Below are 25,044 nucleotides of genomic sequence, written 5' to 3'. Positions count from 1 at the left end.
GGGAGCTGGCCTCAGGGCACACACCTCTAGACCCAGAGGGGGGAAGTTGGGCCCCTCTCCACTGTAAATCCTCTGGCACGATTTTAACTTCTGATGCCATATTTGGATTGACTATTTAAAATGTAACAAACCTTGAAATTTAGAAAAAGTATCACGACTAGCCTGGTAGACTCCGTTAGCCTTCTCTTCCCCAAGAGGCTGAGTTTTCCTTCTTTGTGCCTGGTCGGGCTTTGTCAGGTGAGCTATCAACTCAGCCTGTACGAAAAGGAACCATTCCTATCTGCAGCCTCTCGGTCATACAGAAGGCGGCTACCTCCTGAGTGTGAAAGCTGCAGGAATGCTCAGGCTGGGAAAGAGCCACCTCCAGAAAGAAGCTGTTGGTGAGGCCGGGACTCCCAGCTTCCAGGCAGCTGTGTGCGTGTGACAATCGTCTGCTGGCCCTGCCACATAGGCGCTTCTCCATCACAGTGGCTCACCTGAGAGGATCCGGGCTGCAGCGAAATTCCTCAGCATTCTCTCCACGCTCCTTCCCGACCTGCATCCCGCCGGCCAACGTGCGGACAGCCAGGCTAGAGAGGGGACATCAGATACGGCCAGCCAGAAAGGATTCCCTCTTGGCTCATCCTAGAAGCCATGTTGCACCAAGTTCCACGTCTGGCTTTTGCTCATGACTGGGTTCAATGTGTCCAACTCCAACTGACTCTTCAGTTTTTAGCTAAAATATTTCTTCTAAGGCTGTCTCCCTCTGTTGTTACTTATCACTTATCACATCTGCCAGTTTGTTCAACCTCAGTCTTTCCTGATGAGCTGAGCACGATGCGACTTGTTTAGCGGCATATTTCTGCCATCTGGCACAAGGCCTACCACACCCATTAGGCCCTTTACTGCATGTTGGCTGAATGAAATAACAAGTTATACTACATGCCCACAAAACTTTCAAAAGGAAACATCCAGAGACATCTAATGAAGGGAACACTTTATTTGGAGAGATCTGGATCACTATTTTACCTTCATTTTCCATTAAGGCAGTAACAAGCTTCCAGGAGGCAGGCGGGGGAGAATCATCTGAGGCTACGTTAAGTTCAGTCTAACATAAAGCCAACCGCTTTGTGTTCAGATGCAGCAGAAATATAGATTATGGGCCGGGAGAAGCCACATACTGGCTTCTCGAACCTGCTGCCAGGGAACAGGTGCAGGGCGAGGCGTTTCAATTGCTTTGAAAAATGGCTAAGTTCCATTACAAGATACCTCGTTGATGAGCCTTGTCACCATGACGGAGGGACCCTAGTGTCGGTTCACAATGCTCTGTGGCTCTTTAGCCTTCAGTATGTTTTCACAGAAATTGTATAACCTATTCGGGCTGCTCAAATTCACACTGTTCCTGTGATTTGGCTTCAGAATTCTTTAAATGTCATTAGGTGTACATAACGCTGTGGAGGGTGGCACTGTTCATTGGCACACATCGGCCCCTTGAGCCCGGGGGTGGCAAAAAGCATCTGAAGCCCCAAAAAAGTAAACACTGATAGTATGGCCTTGCAGCAACCAGATGCACTAAGATCTAAGAGCAAACGAAAGCAGAGCTGAGTGGTTAGTTAGCCATACCCCAGGCGGCACCGCGGTGGGTGGGGGACAGAGGCTTTGCTATGGCTCCACACTTCCCCCTAGTGGTCGGATGCTCAATGACACCCTCCTTGGACATCACCTGTCTGGAGTTCGCAATCTTTCTGAAGGCACAGTATTGAAGATGTTAGACCTGGCCCGAGCCCAAATTCTAGAGTTAAAAGCAGAAGCTTCCTATTGGTTGACAAAACCAAAACTTCATGACATTTGGGACCCCAGTTCTGAGGGAAGGCTCTGATGATGTTTTACTTCTGCAGGTCTCCAGAGATTCTGGGGACCCCACCAGCCTGACTGGTTCGTCAGGTGCTTCAAATGGCTCAGACATGACAGCGGGCAGCAGAGGTGGGCCACAGAGAAGGTATAGTTTGGAGAGAGTGTGGAGCAAAGCCGGAAGAGACAGAGTGTAGGAGAAGGGGAACAGAAGGTGAGGCTCGTAACAGAGCAAATGTTGCCTTCCGGAAACAGGCTTTAAGGACTGGTTTGGTGATATCCCCCTCTCCTAGTTCTCACCTTGAACAAAAAAGGCAGCTAAATTAAGCCAGTTGGAAGTACTATTAAAATTAATAACACCACAGCTACTAAACGTGACTAATGGCAAAAGCATGAAGGATGCCTGGAAGATAAGGTGTTTTTTTTCCCCTCCAAATTTTCAAAGAGGCAATAAATTCAACCATAAAAAAATATTTGTAAGAGGTTGGGTTTGGGTTTTTTTTTTTTTTTTTTTTTTTTTTGCAAAGAATGAAGCGTTTTTGTTAAATACAGGACGGGCTACCTGGCTGGACAAATATACACTTTTTGGAATCCTGTGTCGTGTCACCGGGTTGAAAACTCCGGAATGGCTTGAATCGCCCCCCTGCTTCTTGTAGGTGTCCCGTGCTCAGCCAGTGTGTGTGTGTGTGTGTGTGTGTGTGTGTGTGTGTGTCACCTCCCCTCTGCGCCTTACACCCTCTTCATGCCGTTCCCCATGAGGCAAGCAAACACTGTCATGACCATTTTGGGATTCACTTCAACCAGGTCTTCTGGAAGGGCGTACACTCTTGCTCCGATTTTTCGGGCCATGGAGATGGCATACCTAAAAGGAGAAAAGAGGAAGGATGAGGGGAGCCTGAGGGACAGCGGATGAAGGGGACCCCTTAGGATCAGAGTTACAGTCGTACCACATACTACAGACCACACGCCATGTGCCACATGCCCTACGCTCTGCAGGACTCACGGCTGGGACAGCGGGAGCCAGTCATAGCCTCCTTCCGCTTCTGGGAGCCGAGCTCGGCCACTCACGACAATCACAAAATTACAAAATCTCTCATCTGTCCTTACGGACCTCCCTAGCTCCTGCCGCTTCTGATGCCTTCCCCACGAGGATCTGCTCGGGCTGCAGGGCAGCAAAACAGGTCATAGGACTGAAAAGGATGGGTGCTGCGACAGGTCTTCGGACCGCATTGCAACGACAGAAACACTCGCACAAGGGAGAAAGGAGGGGAGATGGCGTCTGTCATACTTTGACCTCACGCGTCAGTTTCATTCTTTGCCCCGTTGCAATCGTTGCCCGCGGAGGCATGCATTTATTGATGCTACTCTAACACTAGAATAGCCAGAGTTTCACAGTACCCATTTTTTGCGTAAAATTATCACAGCTCCAGTGGAACAGTTTGCTCTGTTTTTATAATTATATGAAGATAATTTTTATGAGTTATGATCTCTTTTCAAATGAGCCCACACTACTACCTGGAAACTCTTTTTTTCACCTCGGCGATTACCTCTTAGTAATAATCTGTAAGTAGTAACCTCTTACAATGGCAACTCAAGAGATTCTCCCTGCCACCCAAGGCCCCATTATGCCCTCTGCTCTGTAAACCAACCTAACTCTTCCTCTATTGATCACATTAAATTAAGGGCCTCAGGCAGGAGTGGTCCCCATTTTTTGCTTCCTGCTCATGTCTCAATCACTGCCTCTACATTAATGATCAATGGAATAAAAATGTATTTTCCCATTATAAAAGGGAGAGGGGAATCGTTGAAAAATTAGAAACAAGAGCCTCAAAAAATCATGCAAATCTTGCCACCATAACACAGCCATTTTGGGGCATTTTGTAGAATTGCTTTTACCCATTTTTCTCAGTAATTTTGTATCCTGTCCTTAGAGAAGAGTGCTCGAGAGCCTGGGCTCTGAAGTCCGATTTTGAATCTAAGCTGGACCACTTAGTAATTCTACGACCTTGGGCTCTGTAAGTGAACTTGAGGAGCTTCAAATTCCTTCAGCCTCATCACATTCCCCTTGAAAAACTAGGCCCAAGTCTTTTTTTCTTTTTTCTGGGCCTTCACACATATTCCTCCCTTTAGCATCCTTTCTGCCTCCTTCACCTGGGTACCCCCACCTCTTTATTACTTGCCCTTTCAATTTATCTCATCTTAGATGTTACTTGCTCCATAGAGCTTTGTTTCCTTTCCTGTCCCCTCCATAGTACCCCGTACCCCCTCCCCCCACCATCTCTTGTAACTGCCATTTGTAATTCCAGCATACAAGGAACAAAGGACCTACACTTCCCCAAACTGTGAAAAGAAGAATACTATTGAGGTTATGAACATACAGGGCTGCCAGGCACTACTCAACTTGTTAATTCTGGAACTTTCTGATGGGTTGAATTGTGTCTCCCTGCCCCCCCCCCCCCCCCCCCCCCCGCCCAAAGATAGATGGAAGCCCTATCCCCTAGTAACTCAGATGATGACCTTCTTTGGAAAGAAAGTTGTTTCGGATGTACTTAGTTACGATGAGTGGGGAGTAGAGTGGGGCCCTAACCCAGTATGACCAGTGACATCGAGGTCATAGAGGAGACACAGACACAGAAGGAAGACAGCCACATAAAGTCATAGACACACAGGGAAGAAGATCACCTGGAGGGAAGGCAGAGACTGCTGGCCAAGGACTGCTGGCCATCACCAGAAGCGAGGAGAGAGGCCCGGGACCGACCCTCCCTCACAGCCTGAGAAGGAACCAACCCTGCCGACACCTCAGTCTTGTCCTTCTAGCTTCCACAACTGTGAGACAATACATTTCCGTTGTTTTAAGCTGCCCTGTTCGTGGTATTCAGTTGCGACCACCATCAGAAACTGATACAACCTGTTCCGAGAAAGGCACTCCTCCAGAGGATGGGTCAGCAAACTTGCCACAAAAACTCACAGAGCCCACATTTTAGGCTTTGTGGGCTTTGTCGCAATGACTCGAGTCCACCCTTCTAGCAGGGAAGCAGCTACAGAAAATATATAAATGAACAGGCACGGCTATGCCAATAAACCTTTATTTACAAAAGCGGACAACAGACCAAATTCGGCTCACAGGCCATCATGTGCTGACCCTCACTCTACATGCCAAAGCTGCCCTCAGGGAGCCGCTGTCAAGCTGGTAAAGACTCTGGCCTTGAACCCCACCCCCTGCCTATTCATATCCACGGATAATCACAAATGGGATGTTTATATTTGGGCCTGCCATGTACCTTATTTAGGAAGTCTCCCATAGATTATGATTAGGACATTGGTTTTATGAAACTATAGGCTTGCTTCTCAACTGGAAGAATATTCTTGTTGTTCTTGGTCTTGCCCCCATGCTTAACACTAGGACTCTTCAGCTGCTATTGTGCAATATCTAAAATAATGATGATGCGACACAGTAAATAATGAGAAGAAAAAGCATCGCTAGTGCAATAAACTGTGCGAAGGCACAAGCAATAGCCTTTACAGCTATTACCCAGTTGCCAGCTGGGTCCCCCGCCTCCCCGGCCTCAGGTTTGTTTACGTACTTTGCATTGTTGAGTTTCTCTTCATCATTCAGGTTTTCCGTCTTCAGAAGGTCATAGTTAATGGAACCCGGTTGAATGGCATCAATGAGATCCAGAACAGGTAGACTTGTGCTAATCTTCGGGTCCTGCGCAGAGAGAAAGAGTTGGTCCATCAATATGCCCCCAAGTTACTTCTGTTCAGCTCAAGGGAAATGGCTGGTTCTTTCGTCTTTTTTTTTTTTAATTTTTTTTTAACATTTATTTATTATTGAGAGACAGGGAGACACAGAGCGTGAGCAGGGGAGGGGTAGAGAGAGGGAAGACACAGAATCTGAAGCAGGCTCCAGGCTCCGAGCTGTCAGCACAGAGCCCGACGCGGGGCTCGAACTCACGAACTGTGAGATCATGACCTGAGCCGAAGTCAGTCGCCTAACCAACTGAACCACCCAGGCGCCCCATCTTTCGTCTTAAATACGAAATAAATACAGCCTACACTGGGAAATGCCACAGTGTTCCACACGGTGTTGCAAGTCAACTGTAGTTTCTGTAGGGGCGTCACCAACTTTCTGGCGCCTGCCTCACTAAGCTGAGGAAACCCACTGTCTGCCCACAGGCAAACAGTGAATGGCAACAGGTTCATATGACATCCCGGAAGTGACTGGCAGGGATCATGATGAGGCCCCCGCTGGGCAGGAGTTTCAGAGGACGCCCCTTTCTTGGAGACCTCAGGGAAAGAATAGAGTCCATGGGTCTAAGGAGGTGGTTGTGGCAGTTGTGTGATTAAATGCAGTGACGATAACTAGCACTTGTCGGTGCCTCACTGTTTGCCCAGAACTTTCTCCTAGGCTACCTCACGTGTCACTGCAAGCCCCAGGTATAGGCATCTTGTCTTAATTTATAGCGAGTGAAGAGAGTTTCTGAGGTTAAGTGCCTCACTCATAAGTGGTGGAGCTGGGATTTGAACCTGGGTACTCGGACTTAAAATCCTGGGCTCTTTTCTCTGGCCCTGTGAAACACTGTGATTTTCACGCATAGAGCCGTGGATGCTCCCACGTGCTCTCCCCCATCCCGGGGACCTGTGAGCACACATGGAGAGGCAGCTGCCCACACCATCTGAGCACGGTCAAGTCCAAACCCTGCACACCTGGAGGGTCCAAATCAGAAAAAATCTCTTTTTTTAATGTTTTTTTTTTATTTTTATTTTTGAGACAGATTGAGAGCATGAGTGAGTAGTGAAGGTGCAGAGAGAGAAGGAGACAGAGGATCCCAAGCGGGCTCTGTGCTGACAGCAGACAGCCTGACGTGGGGCTTGAACTCACGAGCCGTGAGATCATGCCCTGAGTCAAAGTCGGATCCTTAACTGACTGAGCCATCCAGGCGCCCCTCAGAATAAATTCTTAGTAAGAAACGAGCTAGAGGACCCCTGCAAGATGCTAGGTCTCTAGGACTGGTCCTCTGGATAAGACGAAGAATGATGGTTTTAAAAAGATAAAGCGTCCATTTTTATTTACTTCTTGGTAATAGGAAAACTGCTACAAAAATGAATTACTATGCAATCACAACCATTTCCAGCGTTAGCCTGAGCCTTGATGAACAGCCGCAAGGGAAACAAAATGGAACGGTCTGAGTCTGGCCGTCTCTCCTACTTTCTGCCCACCATCTTGCCGAAGTGCCGATGGGCAGAGATGATCAGCACTTGGCATTCACAGATGAGGAGGGGACCAGGGCTATTTCCAAAATGGTTCATCAAGAGTGAAGTGTGTTCAGTTTTTTAGGGTTTCACTTAAAAAGAACGTGGGGCTAATTTGACTTCTTCCGTGTGTGTGTGTGTGTGTGTGTGTGTGTATGTTTTACTTCATCAATTCTATAATGACTTAGTGAGAAGACAGGAGAAAATTAGCCCAGAGCAACACAAGAAACCAAAGAGCTGTCAGACATTCCCAGGAGTGAGTCCCAGGAGAAGGCCCCAGAAGCCCCAGGGTGACCCGGCGCGCCCCAGCAGCACGTGTGTTACAGAAAGATTACACCTCGGGGCTATCTACCCAATCCCTGCATAGTAATGGTTAAGCAACCTAGAGATACACACTGCTCGGTAACCTCACCCTGCAGGTAAAGGCGCATTCCGCTCCCTGATGGATCCTCCCCTGCAATTACTAGCTGTAACCTCGATTACTTGAGTTCCAGTTTCCTTACCTATAAAATGAGGAAAACAGTAAAGCCGCCTTCACAATGTCTGTGAGATGACCTGAGACATCATAAACAAGGAGCCTCTGCTACTCAGGGCACACTCCATACTGAGAGTGCTCCCAAACGTGGCCCGTTGTCTGCTTTTATCAATAAAGTTTTATTGGAACACAGCCATGCCCATTCATATATATACTTTCCCATAGCTGCTTCCCGGCCACCACAGCAGGGTCCAGTAGCTCTGACAAAGCCTGCCTTTCCAAATCTTCTTTCGTTAGGCCTTGCTTGCGCCTCTCACCAGCCTCTGCTCCTGCCTCTATTAAGTTCTCCAGACGGAAGGGTCAGCCGTTATCTGTGATGAGCTCACAGGGAGTGGGCGCTCTTGGTATAGCACAACTCAGAAATACTTCCTACTCTTTTCGGTGGGGTGAAACTTTAATCTTTTTTCTTTATTTTGAAGCAGAAGGCTGTTTTCCTGATTTTGAAGCAGAAGCCTGAACGGTGACAAACTGCCTCTGCAATCATAGAAATACAGACGCTGAAGGGGTCCCCTGCCCTAATTCCTGACCTTTAAACCAAAAAAAACATAGTTAAGATGGTCCAGAAATTATGACACGAATCAGGTGTGCAAGTCCCTAGGGGAAGGATCCAACTAATGTATGAAACACGAATTAAGAAATTTAATAAAATATAATGCTGTTTTTAATAAAAATGGGATTTGGATACAAGTACACAACTACTTTTCTCCGAAAAAATATCACACGGGAGATCTTTTGGTATTTTACATTTCACCATCATTATGCTAAAAATCTGAATCACGGAGCCATGCACATTTAAAAAATATTATATTTTATGTTACTTTGGAAGAAACATGCCTAAAATAAGGTGCTAAGACGATGGGTTTTTTAAATTAATTATTTCAGGAGAAAGTGACAAGAAATTTGTCAATGAAATGGCCTGTGACCGTCAAAACAATAATGGGCCATTCAAGCAAAATCAAAATTGGAGGGGGAGCCTCAGATACCTCACACTGAAGGTCACTTTAAAATGGAGTGAAAACAATAAAGATTAGCATAGAGCTCAGGTGGCTGTGAGCGGTAGACTAAGATTTTTACCTTGAAACTGGAGATGGATGAACTTTTCTCCGCTTCCTTCAATGTTTCATTCACCCAGTTGACAATAATGTCATCATTGACCTTCTGCCCGCCTCCAATTTCTTCAAGAATATTCAGGGTGTACCTGAAAAAAAAAAATCAAGAATGATTTCTGGAGAAAAGTTGCTAAGGAATTCAATGACACAGAAAATAGCCAGGGTAGAAATGTTCTTTTCTTTCTAGAAATGCCGCAGCACGGAGCCTAGATACCGTTAGGTTTGTGGGGAAAAAAAAAAAATAACAACATTTGTTCCTTTTAGGGAAATTTAAAACGTAGCTTTATCGTTATTATAGTGAAATGCAGAACAAATACATCCTTCTGAGCACAGTCATTGCTCTGGGTCCGAAGAGAAAGCACAAGAGAAGAGAAGGAAAGGAAAACAGCAAAGGATTCAAAACAGTGACACTCTTTGTAAAGGAACCCTACAAATTGACAAACAATTCAATGTTAAAAAAACCCCAAGGGCCAACATAATAAAGGAAAAAATATAAAAGAGTCTCTTTCTTCTATCATAAAAAGAGAAATACTAGGAATACACGGACTAAAGTGAATCTCTAGTCTAAGCATAAGAATCACCTTTCACACATACTATTATGAGAATTGGGTTTTGGGTGTGTGTGGGGGGGGGATTAAAAAGATGCTTCAAGCTCTAGTAAATGAGAGACTGGAGTGGTAGTTGCAATAAATAAAATGACTTCCTCCCACAGAAAGCAAGGAGAAAGTCAAGATGAGAAATGCTTAGTCTGGGCCCAGAGATAGGATCACATGCTAAGGAATTAAAGGATACAAATGGGGTAAGTCTCAGGTAGCTTTTCAAAATGATCCTCTCTTAGAACAAGGCCCTAGTTTTTGATCAGTTCATGAAGATGATGGTTTTTGGCATAAGTGGCTTCGTGTTCCCTGAGAGTGAGCAGGGGTATTGACTTACGAACATTTACTGTAGCATTTAGGAATTTCTGCCTGGCGAATGTGGTAAGAGAAGGCAGATGAACTCATGCTTCATCGGGTCATGTCTATATGCAGCCTCATGGGGCGAACTGAGCTCATCTGCTGGAGGCTCCGCTCATCTCAGGGATGTGTTCTCACTTCCCTTTGTCAGGAGGCCCATACTGCTTTGTTGATAGTGTAGGGACCAAGGGCATACAGATTATTTTGAGTTAAAAAGCCATCAAAACCCAACAGATTCAGGAAAAGCTCTTTACCTCCCTCTAGGAGTGCCTTAAAAAATTTAGATAGAGGACCTGCTCCAGGAAGAGGGCCAGCATCAGAGATAATTGATTGCATTACACTATGAACTAGGTGCAGTAGATTGGGAGGAAACTAGAAAGTCCTTTTTGATCAAAGTTCTCCATGTCCATTGTTTCTGAGTGGCCCACCAAACATCTGTTTCCCAAACATTTACTTTTTTTCACCTTCCCGCCAATTTTGTTTCTTCCCTTCGAAGTCCCAGACCCCTAACCCCGTCTCTTTATTTCAGAAGGATGTATATACCTCATTTTGCCTGACCATCTTTGGAATTTCCATGTCCGTGTGGATTCCTGTTCCTACAAAATTAAATTTGACTTTCTCCTACTAAGCGGTCTCATGTTAATTTGTTTCTTAGGCCGGCTGGAAGGATTGTGAAAGGCAGAGGAAGTGGTGCCTCCCTGCCAACACCCTTAAGTGGACAGAAGCAGGGAAGGAAGGAAGGAAGGCACACCTTCCTTCCTCCCAGAAGCAGGGAAGGAAGTGGTACACACAGGCTCACCTCTACACAAAAGTCTATCTGTGCAAACACAAATAGCCAGCCACCAAGGAACAAGGAAACTTAGGGACGCGCAGAAAATCATGGGAGGCAGCTGACTGCAGTCAGGGGTCTGAGTATGGCCCCTCGAGGTGGCCCAGAGTTCTGCCGAGTACAAAACTGCCTTTCCCCCACCTCAAGGAAGGTGTAGCGGTTTAAATGGAATCATATACCCACCTGGAAGTAAAAATGGTAAAAAGAAAGGATAGAATTAGGGCAGAGTCTCAATTCTGGACCGTCCACAGAGTACTAACTGTAGATTCAAAATTTGAAACAAAAATCCATTTGGCCCATGTCTGCCTAGGATTTTCCTTGGTAGGAAGATTGATTATCTTCCTCCACGCCATCAAACATGTTTGATGTTGAACTGGAACTTCTAGACAGGATCCCAGTATCACTGGGAAATGCAAACTGTGCGGTGCTGAAAAGCCCTCTGTCATGGCGAAAGGGTGTCGTGAGCTCTGGCTTCAGCCACTGCCTGATTCAACAAAAGAGGATTGATGAGGTGGGCATGTGCAGCGCTGGAGGGTCTGCGAAGATTACTGGCTTGCTTTCCTGCCTTCCGATGCTTGTTTGATTTATTTCACGTCTGACCCAGAGGGACAAGCCCTGGTGTTCTGTTTCACAAGGACCTAACCCAAATTCACTGCCCACGGCCTGTTTGATTTGGGGTGAATTCCTCATTTGCCTGCCTCTTTGGTCATTTGCTGGAGTCTAATTGTCATTGCTGTCTGCCAGCAGCTTACGCCTATCTAGCTTTTGTCTCCAAATTTATACACACACTATTTGCCAGCTTTCTAATCTGAGAACAATTCCCAGGCTACTGAAGGGGAAAGGGAGGTTTAAGCACACATCTCTCTCTCATTTGTTCTTGGTGGGCGGCGGTGGGGGGGGGGGGGGAATGACATGCCATTTATTGGCCAGATAAATGACCAAATTAGCACATCTGTGCAATCCGATGAAATAAATTCCGGCTAGAACTAGCTCTAAATTTAACAGATCTGTGAATGTGTAGCACACAGAGAAAAAAAAAAATCCCTTCTGGTTGCATTTACATAATTATCGGTCATTTCATCGCCTTCAACAGAAATGCATTTGTCTGTCCACTTTCTTATATGCACCATGCTGTAGTAAAGGCTCAGGAGAAATGTGACTTATTAACCAGGTGGGACAGCGGCTGCAGTCTAGATTTTATCACATGTACACCAGCCATAGAGTACGGCATCGGGCCACGTTTCTATAAGATGTACAGAACAAAGATGCTATTACAAAGTGATTTTCAGGTCTCATAAAACAATGGCCTGAGTTGTTTTTTTTTTTTTATCATTAAAACAGAAAATATCAAAGATTATTTCATATTCAAACCCAAAAGTCAACTTAACCATTGTAACTAAAAAGACTCGTTTTGTTTTTTAAAGCAATCAGGGCACCCGGGTGGCTCAGTTGGTTAAGCGTCCACCTTTGGCTCAGGTCATGATCTCATGGTTCGTGAGTTCAGACTCCACGTCAAGCTCGGCGCTGACAGCATGGAGCCTGCTTGGGATTCCGTCTCCCTCTCTTTCTGCCCCTCCCCTGCTCACTCTGTCTCTCTCTCTCTCTCAAAAATAAATAAAACATTAAAAAAATAAATAAAGCAATCAGCAGCTGAAGCCAGTCTATTACAAATTAAAAACACACGTGAAAGACAATCGAAAATAGGTCACACGTGTTTCTGAAAATATGCTGGTTAGGGCAGCCCTTGGGCACTTTCAGTGACGTTCTAAATGCACACAGCAAAATGAAAGACGGAGCTGAAGTTTCTTTAGTTCTGAAGTCTTCTGGGCCAGAAGGGCCTTGTAACATCTGCCTTTAAATTTCAAGGAGTCCTCGGGTTAGAGATGGGTAGTTGAGCACTACACCAGATAAAGCACGCGTGAATCGGGTAGCGAACTCCATTATGATCATTTCTGACTATACGGCATCGCCTGACATACTTATGGGGCCATACTTATGGGGACATACTTATGGGGACATATTTATGGGGCCATTATGAGTATCAGGATCTATGGACGGTGGCTGGGGAATAAAGCTGGAGTGCCTGGAGACGCTACATGCCTTATATTTGTCATTCACTTGTTAGACATAATGTAATGTGGCATGTGGCCCCTGGAACTTCGTTCCAGGTAGAAAATGAATTAAGCCACAGTAACATAGGTTCTAATTAAGGGTTGTAAGATTTCTGCCTGGTCAAGGCTATCAGTAAAGGGGGAAAGTGTGAAGCATTTTAAAAGTAAACTATTTTATATTTACAGATTTGCTCTCTTAAATTCTTCCCAGGCTCATGGTTTTGTACCAAAAATTGTTGACTTTTCTGATAATTTATTTTCTACTTACATATTATATTCTACCTTCTTCAAATAACGTTGCCACATGGCTCTCACATTAATTAAGTTTACATTAAACTCTAAAAGGTATCGAAAATTGTCTTGTGAAGAACTAACAGGAAATTCTGCTTCTGGCCATGGTCTGGTAACGGGGACCAGATTTCCTTTTTTGCCTTAAACACCCAAACACAATGAAAAACATATGAAACAATGTTGCTCAGATGCTGGATAATAGGAAGCACAAAACAGTCTGCCCCTGAAATAAGGAAAGCAAATCTGGTGAGCCCTAAGATTATCCCAGTGTATTACACGAAGAGTTTCCAGGCTGCAACGCAGGGAGAGAGAACCCAAACGGAGCACAGTAGTCCCTCTGAGTTGAGAGGACAGGATTGAGACCTCAAGGAAGCCAAGGTGCCTGGAATTTGTGGGGCAGAATACCAGAGAGGGGAGAGCTGCCGGGAAAGGACAGATTCATCTAGAAAGAAAGCTCCAGACACTTTCAGAGGGTTTGCCACAGGTCTTTAGCTGGGTAAAGTGAGTTAACTCAGCACACGTGTGTGAGAAAACTACCAGAGACTGGGACCAGAGCTGTCAGAAACGAAGGGGCAGAATGATTCTTGGAACTCACACAGCACTGTAGATAATTTGGTTCCCACCAGCTGGAGTGTTAAAACCTCATGATACATGGAACCTGAAGTTCAGTACTCAGAGGAGATTATCTCAGTATTGAGAGACAAAATTAGCTCAAGACTGATTGAACTTTTAAGTTAGCCTGCAAAGGATCAAACTGTGTTTAAGTAACTTAACTGCATCCCAGGACAAAATTTAAGAATATTTAAAGGCATACGGATGTATCCAGCCCATAGCAAGGTGAAATTCACAAGGCCTCACATACAATAAAAAATTAGTAGGCATGCAAAGCAGCAGTAAAATATGACCTATAATGAAGATAAAAATCAATTAATAGAAACAGACTCAGAAATAACAGTTACTATAATTATGCTCTGTATGTTCAAGAAGGTAGAGGAAAGAGATACAGGAGATGCCTTTTAAAAGACCCTCCTCAAATTTTTATACATGAAAACTATAATGTCTGAGATAAAAAAGAAATACTATACACACTGGATGGAACCAATGTAAGATTAGACACTGCAGAAGAAAGAGCTCAGTGAATTTGAAGACAAAGCAATAGAAATGATCCCAAATGAAACGTAGTGAGGAAAAATGAAACGGGAAAAATGAATAGAGTATCAGTGAACCCTGGGACAACTTCAAATGACCAAATATGTGTGGATTTGGACAAATACGTGTCCCTCAAAAACAAACTGCGCTGGGTAGTACAGGAAACGTATCTGAGGAAATAAAAACCAAAATTTCCCACAGTTGATGAAAACTATAAGCCCTCAGTTTCAAGAAGTTCAACAAACCTCAAGCATGAGAAACACCAAAGCCCATCATCATCAGTTTGCTTGAAACCAGTGATAAAGAGAAAATCTGAAAATATGCCAGAGAAAAAAGACATTATGTACAAAGGAATGAAGTTAAGAATGACAGCAGATTTATCAGCAGAAACAATGCAAGCCAGAAGACAAAGAACATTATCTTTAAAGTACTGGAAGAAAAAACTACCAACCTAGAATTCCATACTCAGAGGAAATATCTTTCAAACATGAAAATGAAATAAAGACTTTTTAGGCATGTGGAACCTGAAATGCATCCTCACCAGTGAAGGATTTCGCACTACTAGAAATATTTCAGATAGAAAGCAAATGATTATCAGATGAAAATCTGGATCTGCGCCACGAAAAGAAAAGCACCAGGAATGGCAAATGTCTAAGTAAGTATAGCACCTTTTCCCCTTATTTTGAAAGCCTCTTTAAAAGATAATTTGTTATTTATACAAATCTAAAAACAAGACTGGAAAAAGATATGTCATGTTAAAATTAATCAAGAAAAAGCTGGAGTAGTTATATTAACATCAGAAAAAGTAGATTTCAAAGAAAAGAATATTACCAGGAATAAAGAAGGTCATGCCATGATGAGAAAGGAGTGGTTCATTAAAAGGACAAGCCATCTACAATATTTAGAAATCTAATAACAGAGTTCCAAAATACCTGAAAGAAAATTTAAAGACTTGAAAGGAAAAAAAATGACAGGAAAAGAACAAAACACAACTTTGGTTTTAAGTTTAGCTTAAAATGTAGTTTTGCTGGTTTGTGTCACATTCTTGAAAATTTGCTAGTATTTTTCCAGGTTGATAATACCCTCAATAAAAAGCCACTTCCCCGAGTTACATTACCTTCTCATTAACTGCCATATCAAGGCTAATGTTAGAGTACGATTTCCTTCATTGAGATCTTGTCCACCGATGCCAACCAGGGAAAACTTAGCTTGATTCTTCCCCAGCTCCACTGCATAGTTACAATTCTCAAGCTGTTAACGAGCAAGAAGGAACACATTCTAATGCCACCATATTTATGATGAGACATACCAGATGAGATAATAAAAATAAAGACACAAAATGAAATAAATATTGTCACACTGAACGATCTCTCAAGACTTGCCTGGTTCTACAATTCTGGAATTCTAATTAGTCAAAGAATTTTCCATCTTTTCTTAACTAGAACCCCTCACTTCCACCAAAAAAAAAAAAAAATTTCTAGTGTACTCCAAGTGCAAAAGCAAAATGAATTCATTATTATGAATACTGTCATGGCTGTATCACACTACAGAAACAGAGGGCCACGCTCAGTTACCTGTCCATAATATTCCTAAAGCAACTGAATTTGTGGAGGCGGACACAGAAAATCCAGATCCTCCATTTTACGTGCACATAACGGGCTGACACGTGGGACAGGTATTCCCATGGCTATGCTTGGATCGTTAAGAGCCGAAGGGACAAGAAATGGTGAGAAATATTTGTGCCAACCCCCCTTCCGCTTTTACGAAACAATGTGTCCCCACTGTGCTGACATGAGACAAACTCTTTGTACAAGTCAAACTGCCCGTATAAAGGCAGTTTCTAATTCTTTAGAAAATAAGAATAAGGATCCTGCTGGTGGAAGAGCAACCCTGTAGTCCTGCTCGCTCTAATTATCTTAATTAGAATTTTTACATCATCATGTTTAAAGACATCCGATGTGGAATTATAAATAAGTAATCAACTGAAATAATGGGCTCACTGTAATGAAACTATTCAGGCTTCTGATTGCTGTACTATAATTTAATCCCTGGATAAACATTACTTATCTAAGTTTGGCCCCCTAATCAAGTATTCACAGGGTGCTCCTGCAGGCTTATGGCTTCACCTGCCTGTTGGAACATCGCAAGAGTCACTGTTTACCTTCTTCATGTTGCCTCCCAGTTTGGGGTATGGTGGTTTGTTTACTCTGTTCCAATCAACAGGGACTTTAATCTTTTCATAGAGCTGGAAGATGACCAGGGCATCTGATAAGTCACTGAACAAAAACAAACAGAAAAGGATCCTCAGATCGCCACCCTTTAGTAAGGGCCCGCAGTGGGCAGGCACTTCTTCATACATCAGCACAAGGGACATTTGCGACAACCTGGCAAAATTAGTATTAGAAGCTTCATCTTTAGCTCTGACTCAGAGGAACTGAAGAAACTTCCTCACGGTCTCTCCCAGGTGTGACTACCTATGCTCCCATAAGCCGGAACACGCTGCCTCCAGGAAAAGAAATGCGGCTTCAACAAATGGCATGGGAGAGACGCCATTAACTTGATGACCATGAACTTGACTTGTTTGTTTGTTTGTTTTGCCTGCGTCTGAGCGGAGCGCAGGCTTACAATATGTAGTAAATCTGTCCGGTTGCCGGCTTATGATTTTCTAGTGAACACTCAGCAAAGATGGTAAATGGAAGGGAGTTTCTCGGCTGAAGATTCAACACCTGCGTCTCCATTTGGGACCATCCCCCTTCTCACCAAGATGCACACATTTGGGAAAGAGAACTGCATGCCACAGAGATATCTGAGACCCCAGGGATCTTCCAAGGTCTCGGTGTCTCACATTAAAGATGAATCCCTCCACGGGGCGCCTGGGCGGCTCAGTCGGTTAAGCGTCCAACTCCTGGTTTTGGCTAGGGTCGCGATCTCACGGTTCACGGGTTTTGGCCCCGTGTCAGGCTCTGCGCTGGCAGCGTGGAGCCTGCTTTGGAATCCTCTCTCTCTCTCTCTCCCTCTCTCTCTGCCCCTCTTCCTCTTGTTCTCACTCTCTCTCAAAATAAATAAAGAAACTTAAAAAAAATATATCTGTATGTTTAAAAAAAAAAGCAAAAAAACAGGATGAGTCCCTACATATCCTTACCTGTACAAATGGTTGACTCGAGGGTTAACGCCCAAGGAATTCATCCAGTTCCTAAATGTCCGCTCTTCTCTTGTCTCACCTAAATTAATGAAGACCCGTTATCTTTCAGGTCCCTAAGAAGAGAGGCCTTTTTTATGGTCAAAGTTTCACTCAAGAGGCTATCCGAAAAACGAAACAAAGAATGAAGAAAATTTACTCAATAAACCTTAACAGATTTGGGTGACACTTGTTACGTGGTTAATTTTTTTCTCTCTTCCAATTCCATGAGTGTGTGTCCGTACCATCCATTAGTGGTGCACGAGCTCCTGTGTGGGGAAGCGGTTCAGAGCCGCCACTTAAGAGGCTAACATTCTTTCAAGGTCAACAAGGCTTTCAGGCCTCAAAGTGCAATCACGCAAGCTAGACGGCTAACATGGGAGGCAAACATACTTGCCCCTTGAGCTCGGAAAGGAGAGAGAACAGCGTGGGCTAAGTTTGGAGGGAGTGGAATCTGAGCTTCACTTACAGGACCAGTAGAATCTGGACAGCAAAGAGGATCTGAGGGACGAGTAAGTGGTGGGGAGAGGAGGCGGGGTAGACAGGAACACAGAGAAGAGTGGCAGGCAAGGTCTGTGTCAAAACCATTAGGAACTCATTTTTCAGGGATCTGTGTTCTCCGCGGAGATAAGGCTGCCTGCAGTAAGGGAAAACAATCTAAAAGCCATTCTGCAGGAAGAACTATTAGTATTTACTAATTCAGTAGATTTAGAGGTGAAGAAGAGGAAAATATCAAAGCAGGGTTTTGGGGAGACAAAAAGTGGTATGATTAGTGAAAATGGAGTTTCTAAAGGAGAGTGGGTGGGCTGGCCGGAGGGCAGAAAGGCGATGCTGGGAGCGGGTGGGGGGCTGGGGGGGATGATCAATTCTGTTCGGCGCATGCTGAATTTCAAGTGATGGTGGAGGGACCAAACGGGGATGTTCTAGAGGCAGCTGGAAGTGGCTGATTAGAGGCCTTGATGTATGTACTCGGTAGTCAACAAAATGCCTGGACCCCTGACCACAATTTATCAAATGATTCAAATGCACCACTGTTGGAATACAGATTGATTTTGCACATCCGGCTCAGGTAAAGCATCGCAGAGAAAAACAAAAACCAAAAAACAAAAACAATCAATACTTCAAATCTGGATTTCCTTTCTTTGGTGATATTCATTTAATATCAATTTTGTCTTGATTTTTTTTTTTTTTTTTGGTCTCAATATTGAAACTAATTCATGACGGAAAAAAGAACCAGACTATAGTTACATGTTCAATCTTAGGGCACTAACCCCCAAATTCCAACCGTCAGAGATGCTGCCTCAAAACTTTACTCTTCCCCACCCACCCCCCCCAAATCCAAATCGAAGTAAGAAAACAAAAACAAAAACCTCACTAAACACCTCTTAGCATTAAGTTAAATATTTTCACATGAAGAGTGACTGCAACCTCTTGCCTCCAGGAATTAACACTCAGTCCATTAAGTACATAAATTAGGTTTTTGGAACTCAGAATTTATTTCATCCTATAATTAAATGCATTGTCTTCCGTAAAACATTTAATTCTGGTAATGGATGAAGCCTATGTATAATGGATGTGACATAATGGTACTTGATTATTTCTGCTAGGTTGTAATTGACTTGGTTAATCTATTTATTCTCTTTGTTATATACCAGAGAATTGATGACCTTCCCCAACGTGTGAGGGGTTCCCATTTGCTTAGCAGGTAATTTCAAACTGCCCTTGAATCAGAATTGTGAATGCCTTTCCGAACCTGTAAGTGACAGGTTTCCAGTTACCTTCAAGGGCCCCCCAGTCGATGTCCTGGTTCTCTGGTTTGTGCAGGGCAGGGTATCTGTTGAAGAGGTTGGCGATGAAAGCCAAGTTCAACTTGGGGTTCCCTCGAACAACATCTGTGGCTGTGACAAACTGCCGGCAGCCCAGCCTCTCTGCCTGCTGCAGCATGCATTCTGCCCTCTGGATGTCATCCTTCTCCTGTAACGACAAAGGTCATGTCAAGGCTAGGTCAAGACCCTCCATGCACAAAGTAGGCAGGGAACATGAAACAGTAACGGGAACCATACTGAAACCCTCAGGGCTTAACCTCAGATAGACACTTAACCACAGCATATTATTACTTACGTTTGCCTAAACTGAAATCAGCAAGTTACAAGTAAAAGGAATCTCAGAAATGGAGTAACTGAATCTCTCATCTCTATACAGAACCACTTCAGATGAATGCTTGGTTGTCCTGTCTTTAAAGAGAGTCTATAATCTTATCATTTAAGTTGATCTTAATTATGTTCTGTGATTAAGCTTCCTTTTATTATTTGCTTGCACAGAGTCCGTGAGATTGTGTCTGCCAGCAGTGTTCATGGGATCATCAAAAATTATACTCCTATTCTCAGTTCATCGAAGACATTTACACCTGTCACTAAGAACTTCTGATTAGTGTAACCACCTTTCCCAAACTGAGTTGGTATACTTGCAACTCAAACAAAATAAAATGTGCTCAGTTAGGTGAGCCACATAGTTATCGTTGATAGGTGAGCGACATAGTGTCACTGATAGGCAAGCTATATAGTGTCATTGAGAAGGACATAAGAGCAATTTGGCTTTTGTAAACTTCATTGAGGATTTGATATATTAAAAGTCTATTCAAATAGTTCTAGAGGATCTTCAGTCCTTTGTAAGTAGACTCTTACTAGAAGGTAAAGTTTCGTTGAAAGGCGGTCCACCATTCTTAAAATTCTTAAGAGTCTATGAAACCACCAGTTTTCAGAAAACAGAACTTAAATTGATTTAATATAATGCTTTACAAGATGACACTGTACATGATACATGTCACAAGCTCCTCATTCAGAAATGAGTTAACTTTAACATTAACTGATTGGACTTAACTCTAATGATAGCAAATGAGGCACAAACATGGGTAAGGTAACCTCTCAAGGTCAATACCAAAGTGGTGGAAAAACTAAAGTCTGTGTTGACTGTTTTTAAGAATCCTCAAACCAGACACTTCTAAGAACTCGTACAATCCTACCCAGCCCTTTTCTCCTATTATCCCCACTGATGTAGTCTTTCCTTATTATCACCAGAGGAAAAGGACCCCAGCCTTGGGTCTGATAACTTCCAATAATCTGTCATATATATGATCTCGGACATATTAATTAATCCTTCTCAGACTCGGTTTTTTCAATGACAAAGTGATAGTTTATTTATCTGCCTAAATATCCCACTGGTTTCTAGAAATAATACTCAGGTACCTAAAAATGAACCTAATGATCCCTCTTGGTGCTGTTGAGTGCTATTCAATGACGAGACACATACAGAAGTGTGTGGCATTGGATTGGTATTAGTTTCTTTCTTTCCTTAACGTCCATTTTCAGATTCCATTTCCCACAATTGTTATCCCAAACCATTAACTGTTGTTAACGGCCTTAGCAGGGCTTTATGCAGAGATATCCACTCGCGGAGCCCCGGAGTCAGCGTCATGCGGGGCGACAGAACTCCCAACACAATATCATGACCTCAAAATGCAACTTTGGACACGGCCTTACCCTGAGTCCTGACATGTCAATAACAACAGCGGGAATACCTTCTTCATCTCCTTTCGGAGCCACCTGTTCAAGCAGGTGGTAATAAGCTTTTGAGTCCTGTGAGAAATTAAGAAATTACAATTTCAAAACAGCGCAGCTAATTACATACTTAGCACGACAATAATTTCCCCAAAGCAAACATATTCTATTTTCTTATTGGACTGTCATTCGAGAATGCAGCTTAATTAACAAAGCTGGAAACATTCACTAATTTGAATTTTCGATTTGTCTGTTTACATACCATATTGGACTTTCTTTTTAAAAGGAGTGTAACAAATATACGACATACACACAAGGCAATCCAAAGAGGCAAATGCCACTCTGTTGTTCTTAGGGGAGAAAAATACTTTATGTATATGTATTAAATTGTATACAGAAAAATATATATACCTTTATATTGCTGTAGAAGTCAGTCAGCTAAGGTTTAATTTAAAAAAAAAAGTGACAGGAAAAGGAAGCAGAAGTTTAAAGCAGAGTTTAAAAATACATTTAAATGGACAATCAGCAAAAGAAAAAGAAAGATTTCAGAGACAGAAGGTTGAAGCATTCACAAACAATCTTTACATAAACGGAGATATTACTATGACAAGTGCATTTAACGTTTACCACAAAGTTGAAAAAGATGGCTAAATTTTTAGCAGATTGGATATACTAATAAACCTTTCTCACTCACTCGGGGGTGGGTGTTCTCCCCACCTGTGCTGACTTCGTATGATTGAAACCCCCCAAAGTTGCCAGATGCTCTGACATACGTCACAGCACTGACCTTGGATGGGATACAGCTGTTCTTTGATCACAGGCACAACCCTTGTATATGCTCAGCTTGCTAGTTCCAATGGTTATTATTCTAAAAAATGCAGTTTTTAGTGATGGGAAATCAGATACATTTATGGCTCAGATGAAGCAGCCTAATTTTGGATGAAAAGCTTGAAAATTCTGGCTGAAACAGGTGCAGAGCTTAACTGTTGGGACGAAAGGAAGATAATGCTGCTGTCCGGCTCCAGTTAAACCCCTCTTTGGTTGGTGGTAGCTAGACTATTAACAACTAGTGAAAGTTGCAGAGTTAGAAAAATTAATTTTGCATGATTAGCTTAGGTCCTAAAGAATCCGGGACTTCCCATCTAGAAGCTTCAGTCTAACTGGCACCAGGCCTGGCAGCCACTGAGTCCACAGCAGGGGGAAGCTGTCACTTAAAGAAATATAAACCTGGGTTGACTTTTGGTGAGCATGTGACCTTTCCTCAAACTCTTGGGAGAAAATTTCTTTAGCTTTTGAGAAGGCGGAGACCGAAATGTTTTTCTCATGTTGCACCCTAGCATCTCACACCGTTTACTACTAGGGAGTGCCTTATGATCTTCCTGACATCCCCTTAAGCTCTTTTTACCTCAGCACATCTTCAATGTCAACAGCTGTCCTTCACCTTGACGTGGAACTTTTCACCAAGTTTTGAAACAGTGCATGCTTCCCTCAGCCTTTCCCCCTTTGGATCTCTGTTGTGGGACTGCCCGCCCTTCTACATGCCCTGGGGTAAATTCTCATTGCAGATGGTTTCCAGGATCATTAGCTTCTAAAAACCACTCTGGTTTCTGCAAATGAAAACCTTTCAAGAAATCCGCGAGTTGTTTCAGAGAGGCGGTAAGTCCGATGGTCAAAGATGGGGGCCATGGAGTCCCCATGACTGCCGGATCTGAATCCTGATCTCGTTCCCCAGCTATGCGAACTTGAACCATGTACCTAAATTCTCTTTAACCTCAGTCTCCTTATCTGTCAAATGAGAAAATAGTAATTTTTATCTCAAAGGTTTATTGTGAGGATCAAATGAGCCAATGCATGTATAAAGCAGGTAGAACGGTACCTGGCATGCACGAGATACCGTGTTTGGTATTCTTCGTGTAATTAGAAGAGTAATCCTCATTTTTTTTGGAAAGGCTTCTCATCTGATGCTCCCACTGATAACATGAGAAAGGCATCACAGTCCTACACATACCCTCCTCCTTGAAAAGCCGTCTTACCTCTCGTCCTTCCCTCCCTCTACTTGCTGACATTCTGGCTCCGGAGAGGCCCATCTCCCTTGGAGGCTGCTGCATCCAAGTCACTAGGACCTTGGACAGATCTGCGTGGGGCCCAGAGGGAGAGCGGCACAAGGACCCTGGAGAGGATCGAGCAGTTCCCAGGACACCAGCCACCCTCTCACTAACCCTAGTGCTTCTGAAGTGACAGAAGGTAGCCTGGAGTCTTTGTCTTTTCTCCACTAACGCCCAATCCCCCTTCCCTGCACACGCCTCCTACCTTGATGTCTGTACTGAAGTTGCTGATTTTGTTGCAGCCTGCGTTTTCCAGGTGGTAATTAGCCCACCTCAGCAGGAGCTCCTCAGGGGAGAGTTTCATCAGGTCTTCCAGACTCTCCCCTTCTCTTAAAAGAGCAATCAAAGCTGAAGAAGGACAAAAGCCGAAGAAAGATAAATCCAGGGGATAGCTGAGGGGAGCAGTTACAACTCTCACTGGGCTCTTCCGGAAAGCCAACGTGGCAATGGTATTTCTCTGGGGTAAAGGTATTGATAAGCCTGTCCCACGGAATAAACACTTTATGATCATTCCCTGAAAAGAAATGTAAGGTATTGAGAGCTTATCTACTGTCCTCATTTTTCAGGTGGGAAAGGCAAGTCGCCAGTGAATCTCGAAGCTGTGCCTAGGAGCACCAGGGCAGGGACGCAGAAATAACCAAGACTACCGGCTCAGAACGCTCCTCTGGCTCCATCGGACCACGTTTCACAACATGCCAACAGTTTTGCTTTGAAGAGATCAATTTCATAATAATGGCAATTGTGGGGCGCCTGGGTGGCTCAGTCGGTTAAGCGTCTGACTTCGACTCAGGTCACGATCTTGTGGTTTGTGAGTTCGAGCCCCGTGTGGGGCTCTGTGCTGACAGCTCGGAGCCTGGAGCCTGCTTCGGATTCTGTGTCTCCCTCTCTCTCTCTGATGCTCTGTGTGTGTGTGTGTGTGTGTGTGTGTGTGTGTGTGTGTGAAAAATAAGTAAACATTTAAAAAAATGTTTATAATAATGACAATTGTCCTCTCGCTATTCCCATAGGTGTTTTGTATTTCAAATGCTCGCTCGGATCATTATTAGCATCTCAAAAAGTGTAATCAACTCCTTCCTCTATTTTTCCCTGCTGAATAAATAGGTTTTGCTCGGCTAGAAGGTCTAAATGCAGTTGAGGTCATAATTTGCAAATCAATATTCTTTCTCGTGGGTTCTAAGTTTCCTATTTGCTTTTTCTACTCTATATCATGCTGAAAATATTGGTTTAAAAATAGCAACCCAGGATTCTTCAAGGGTTATTGTGATTTGGAGATAGAAATTAGAAAGTATATATAAATAAAGATTAGAATCTGGCTACAGATTTCATATTCTTGAGATCTGTATCAGAAAACTAAAAGGTAACCCTGCTTTTTGTATGATTCTTATTTTTTTTATTCAATTTTGGGATCTCCTTTACTTCCAGGAGGATTATACTTCCCTATCCTTTTATTTTATTTTATGTTAATGTGAAATTTATCGTCAAATTGGTTTCCATACAACACCCAGTGCTCATCCCAACAGGTGCCGTCCTCAATGCCCATCACCCACTTTCCCCTCCCTCCCACCCCCCATCAACCCTCAGTTTATTCTTCTCACAATCTGCTACTTCTGGCTAAACAACAGGGCTGTGATTGTTTAAATGAGACAGGGTGCCCAAGCAGACAGGCTAAGACTGACAGCTACAATATTTAACTGAGAACTCTGAAACCCTCAATGCAATCCTCCACAGTCTTGGTTAAGAAATAGACCACGTCTCTCCTCATCTGGTGCTGTCACTGCAGTATATGAATGAGAATTGCTTCATAAAACACAAGTTAAAAGAAGTGGTCTGTTTTGTTACAAAGTATTCTAAAGGCAAAGTGAACCCAGAAAAGCTCTTGAGGTTGGATCCCAGACAGCCACACTGAGCTCTAGGTTCTAAACAAGCAGCATTATTAGCCTGTGGTCTTAAAAAGCTTTTGCTCTGTCGTTTTAAAAAGGCTGGTCAGTGTGGACAGAAACTGTTACATTAATGCAACAGATTCAATATAACCATAGTTTTCAAAAACTGGGAATTCTGGGCTTGAGTATTCCTGACATCTTCCTCCTACAGCCTCCCGCACATGTATTAATAAAAAGCCACGCCATTAATAACATCTGTGGCTT

At 43.5% G+C, this 25,044-nt stretch overlaps 1 protein-coding gene across 4 annotated transcripts in view; it reads right to left on the bottom strand.

Moving 5' to 3' along the window:
* Positions 1-959: 959 nt before the first annotated feature.
* Positions 960-25,044, bottom strand: part of LCP1 (lymphocyte cytosolic protein 1) — an 81,921-nt gene continuing 57,836 nt past the window's right edge. For all 4 annotated transcript variants that reach the window (XM_053215616.1, XM_015068912.3, XM_053215608.1 and 1 more), the window contains 9 exons: positions 23,106-23,248; positions 20,778-20,873; positions 19,017-19,212; positions 17,203-17,281; positions 16,222-16,336; positions 15,178-15,311; positions 8,693-8,816; positions 5,415-5,539; positions 960-2,692 (listed from right to left, as the gene is read on the bottom strand). In XM_053215616.1, coding sequence (XP_053071591.1) covers positions 2,560-2,692; positions 5,415-5,539; positions 8,693-8,816; positions 15,178-15,311; positions 16,222-16,336; positions 17,203-17,281; positions 19,017-19,212; positions 20,778-20,873; positions 23,106-23,248 — 1,145 coding nt within the window. In that variant the 3' untranslated portion in view covers positions 960-2,559. The remainder of the gene's footprint in view (positions 2,693-5,414; positions 5,540-8,692; positions 8,817-15,177; positions 15,312-16,221; positions 16,337-17,202; positions 17,282-19,016; positions 19,213-20,777; positions 20,874-23,105; positions 23,249-25,044) is intronic.

Source organism: Acinonyx jubatus, chromosome A1 (genome assembly GCF_027475565.1).
Source record: "Acinonyx jubatus isolate Ajub_Pintada_27869175 chromosome A1, VMU_Ajub_asm_v1.0, whole genome shotgun sequence".
Lineage (NCBI taxonomy): Eukaryota > Metazoa > Chordata > Mammalia > Carnivora > Felidae > Acinonyx > Acinonyx jubatus.
The sequence above is the reverse complement of the archived record's forward strand: the minus strand, read 5'-3'. Positions and strand labels throughout refer to the sequence as shown.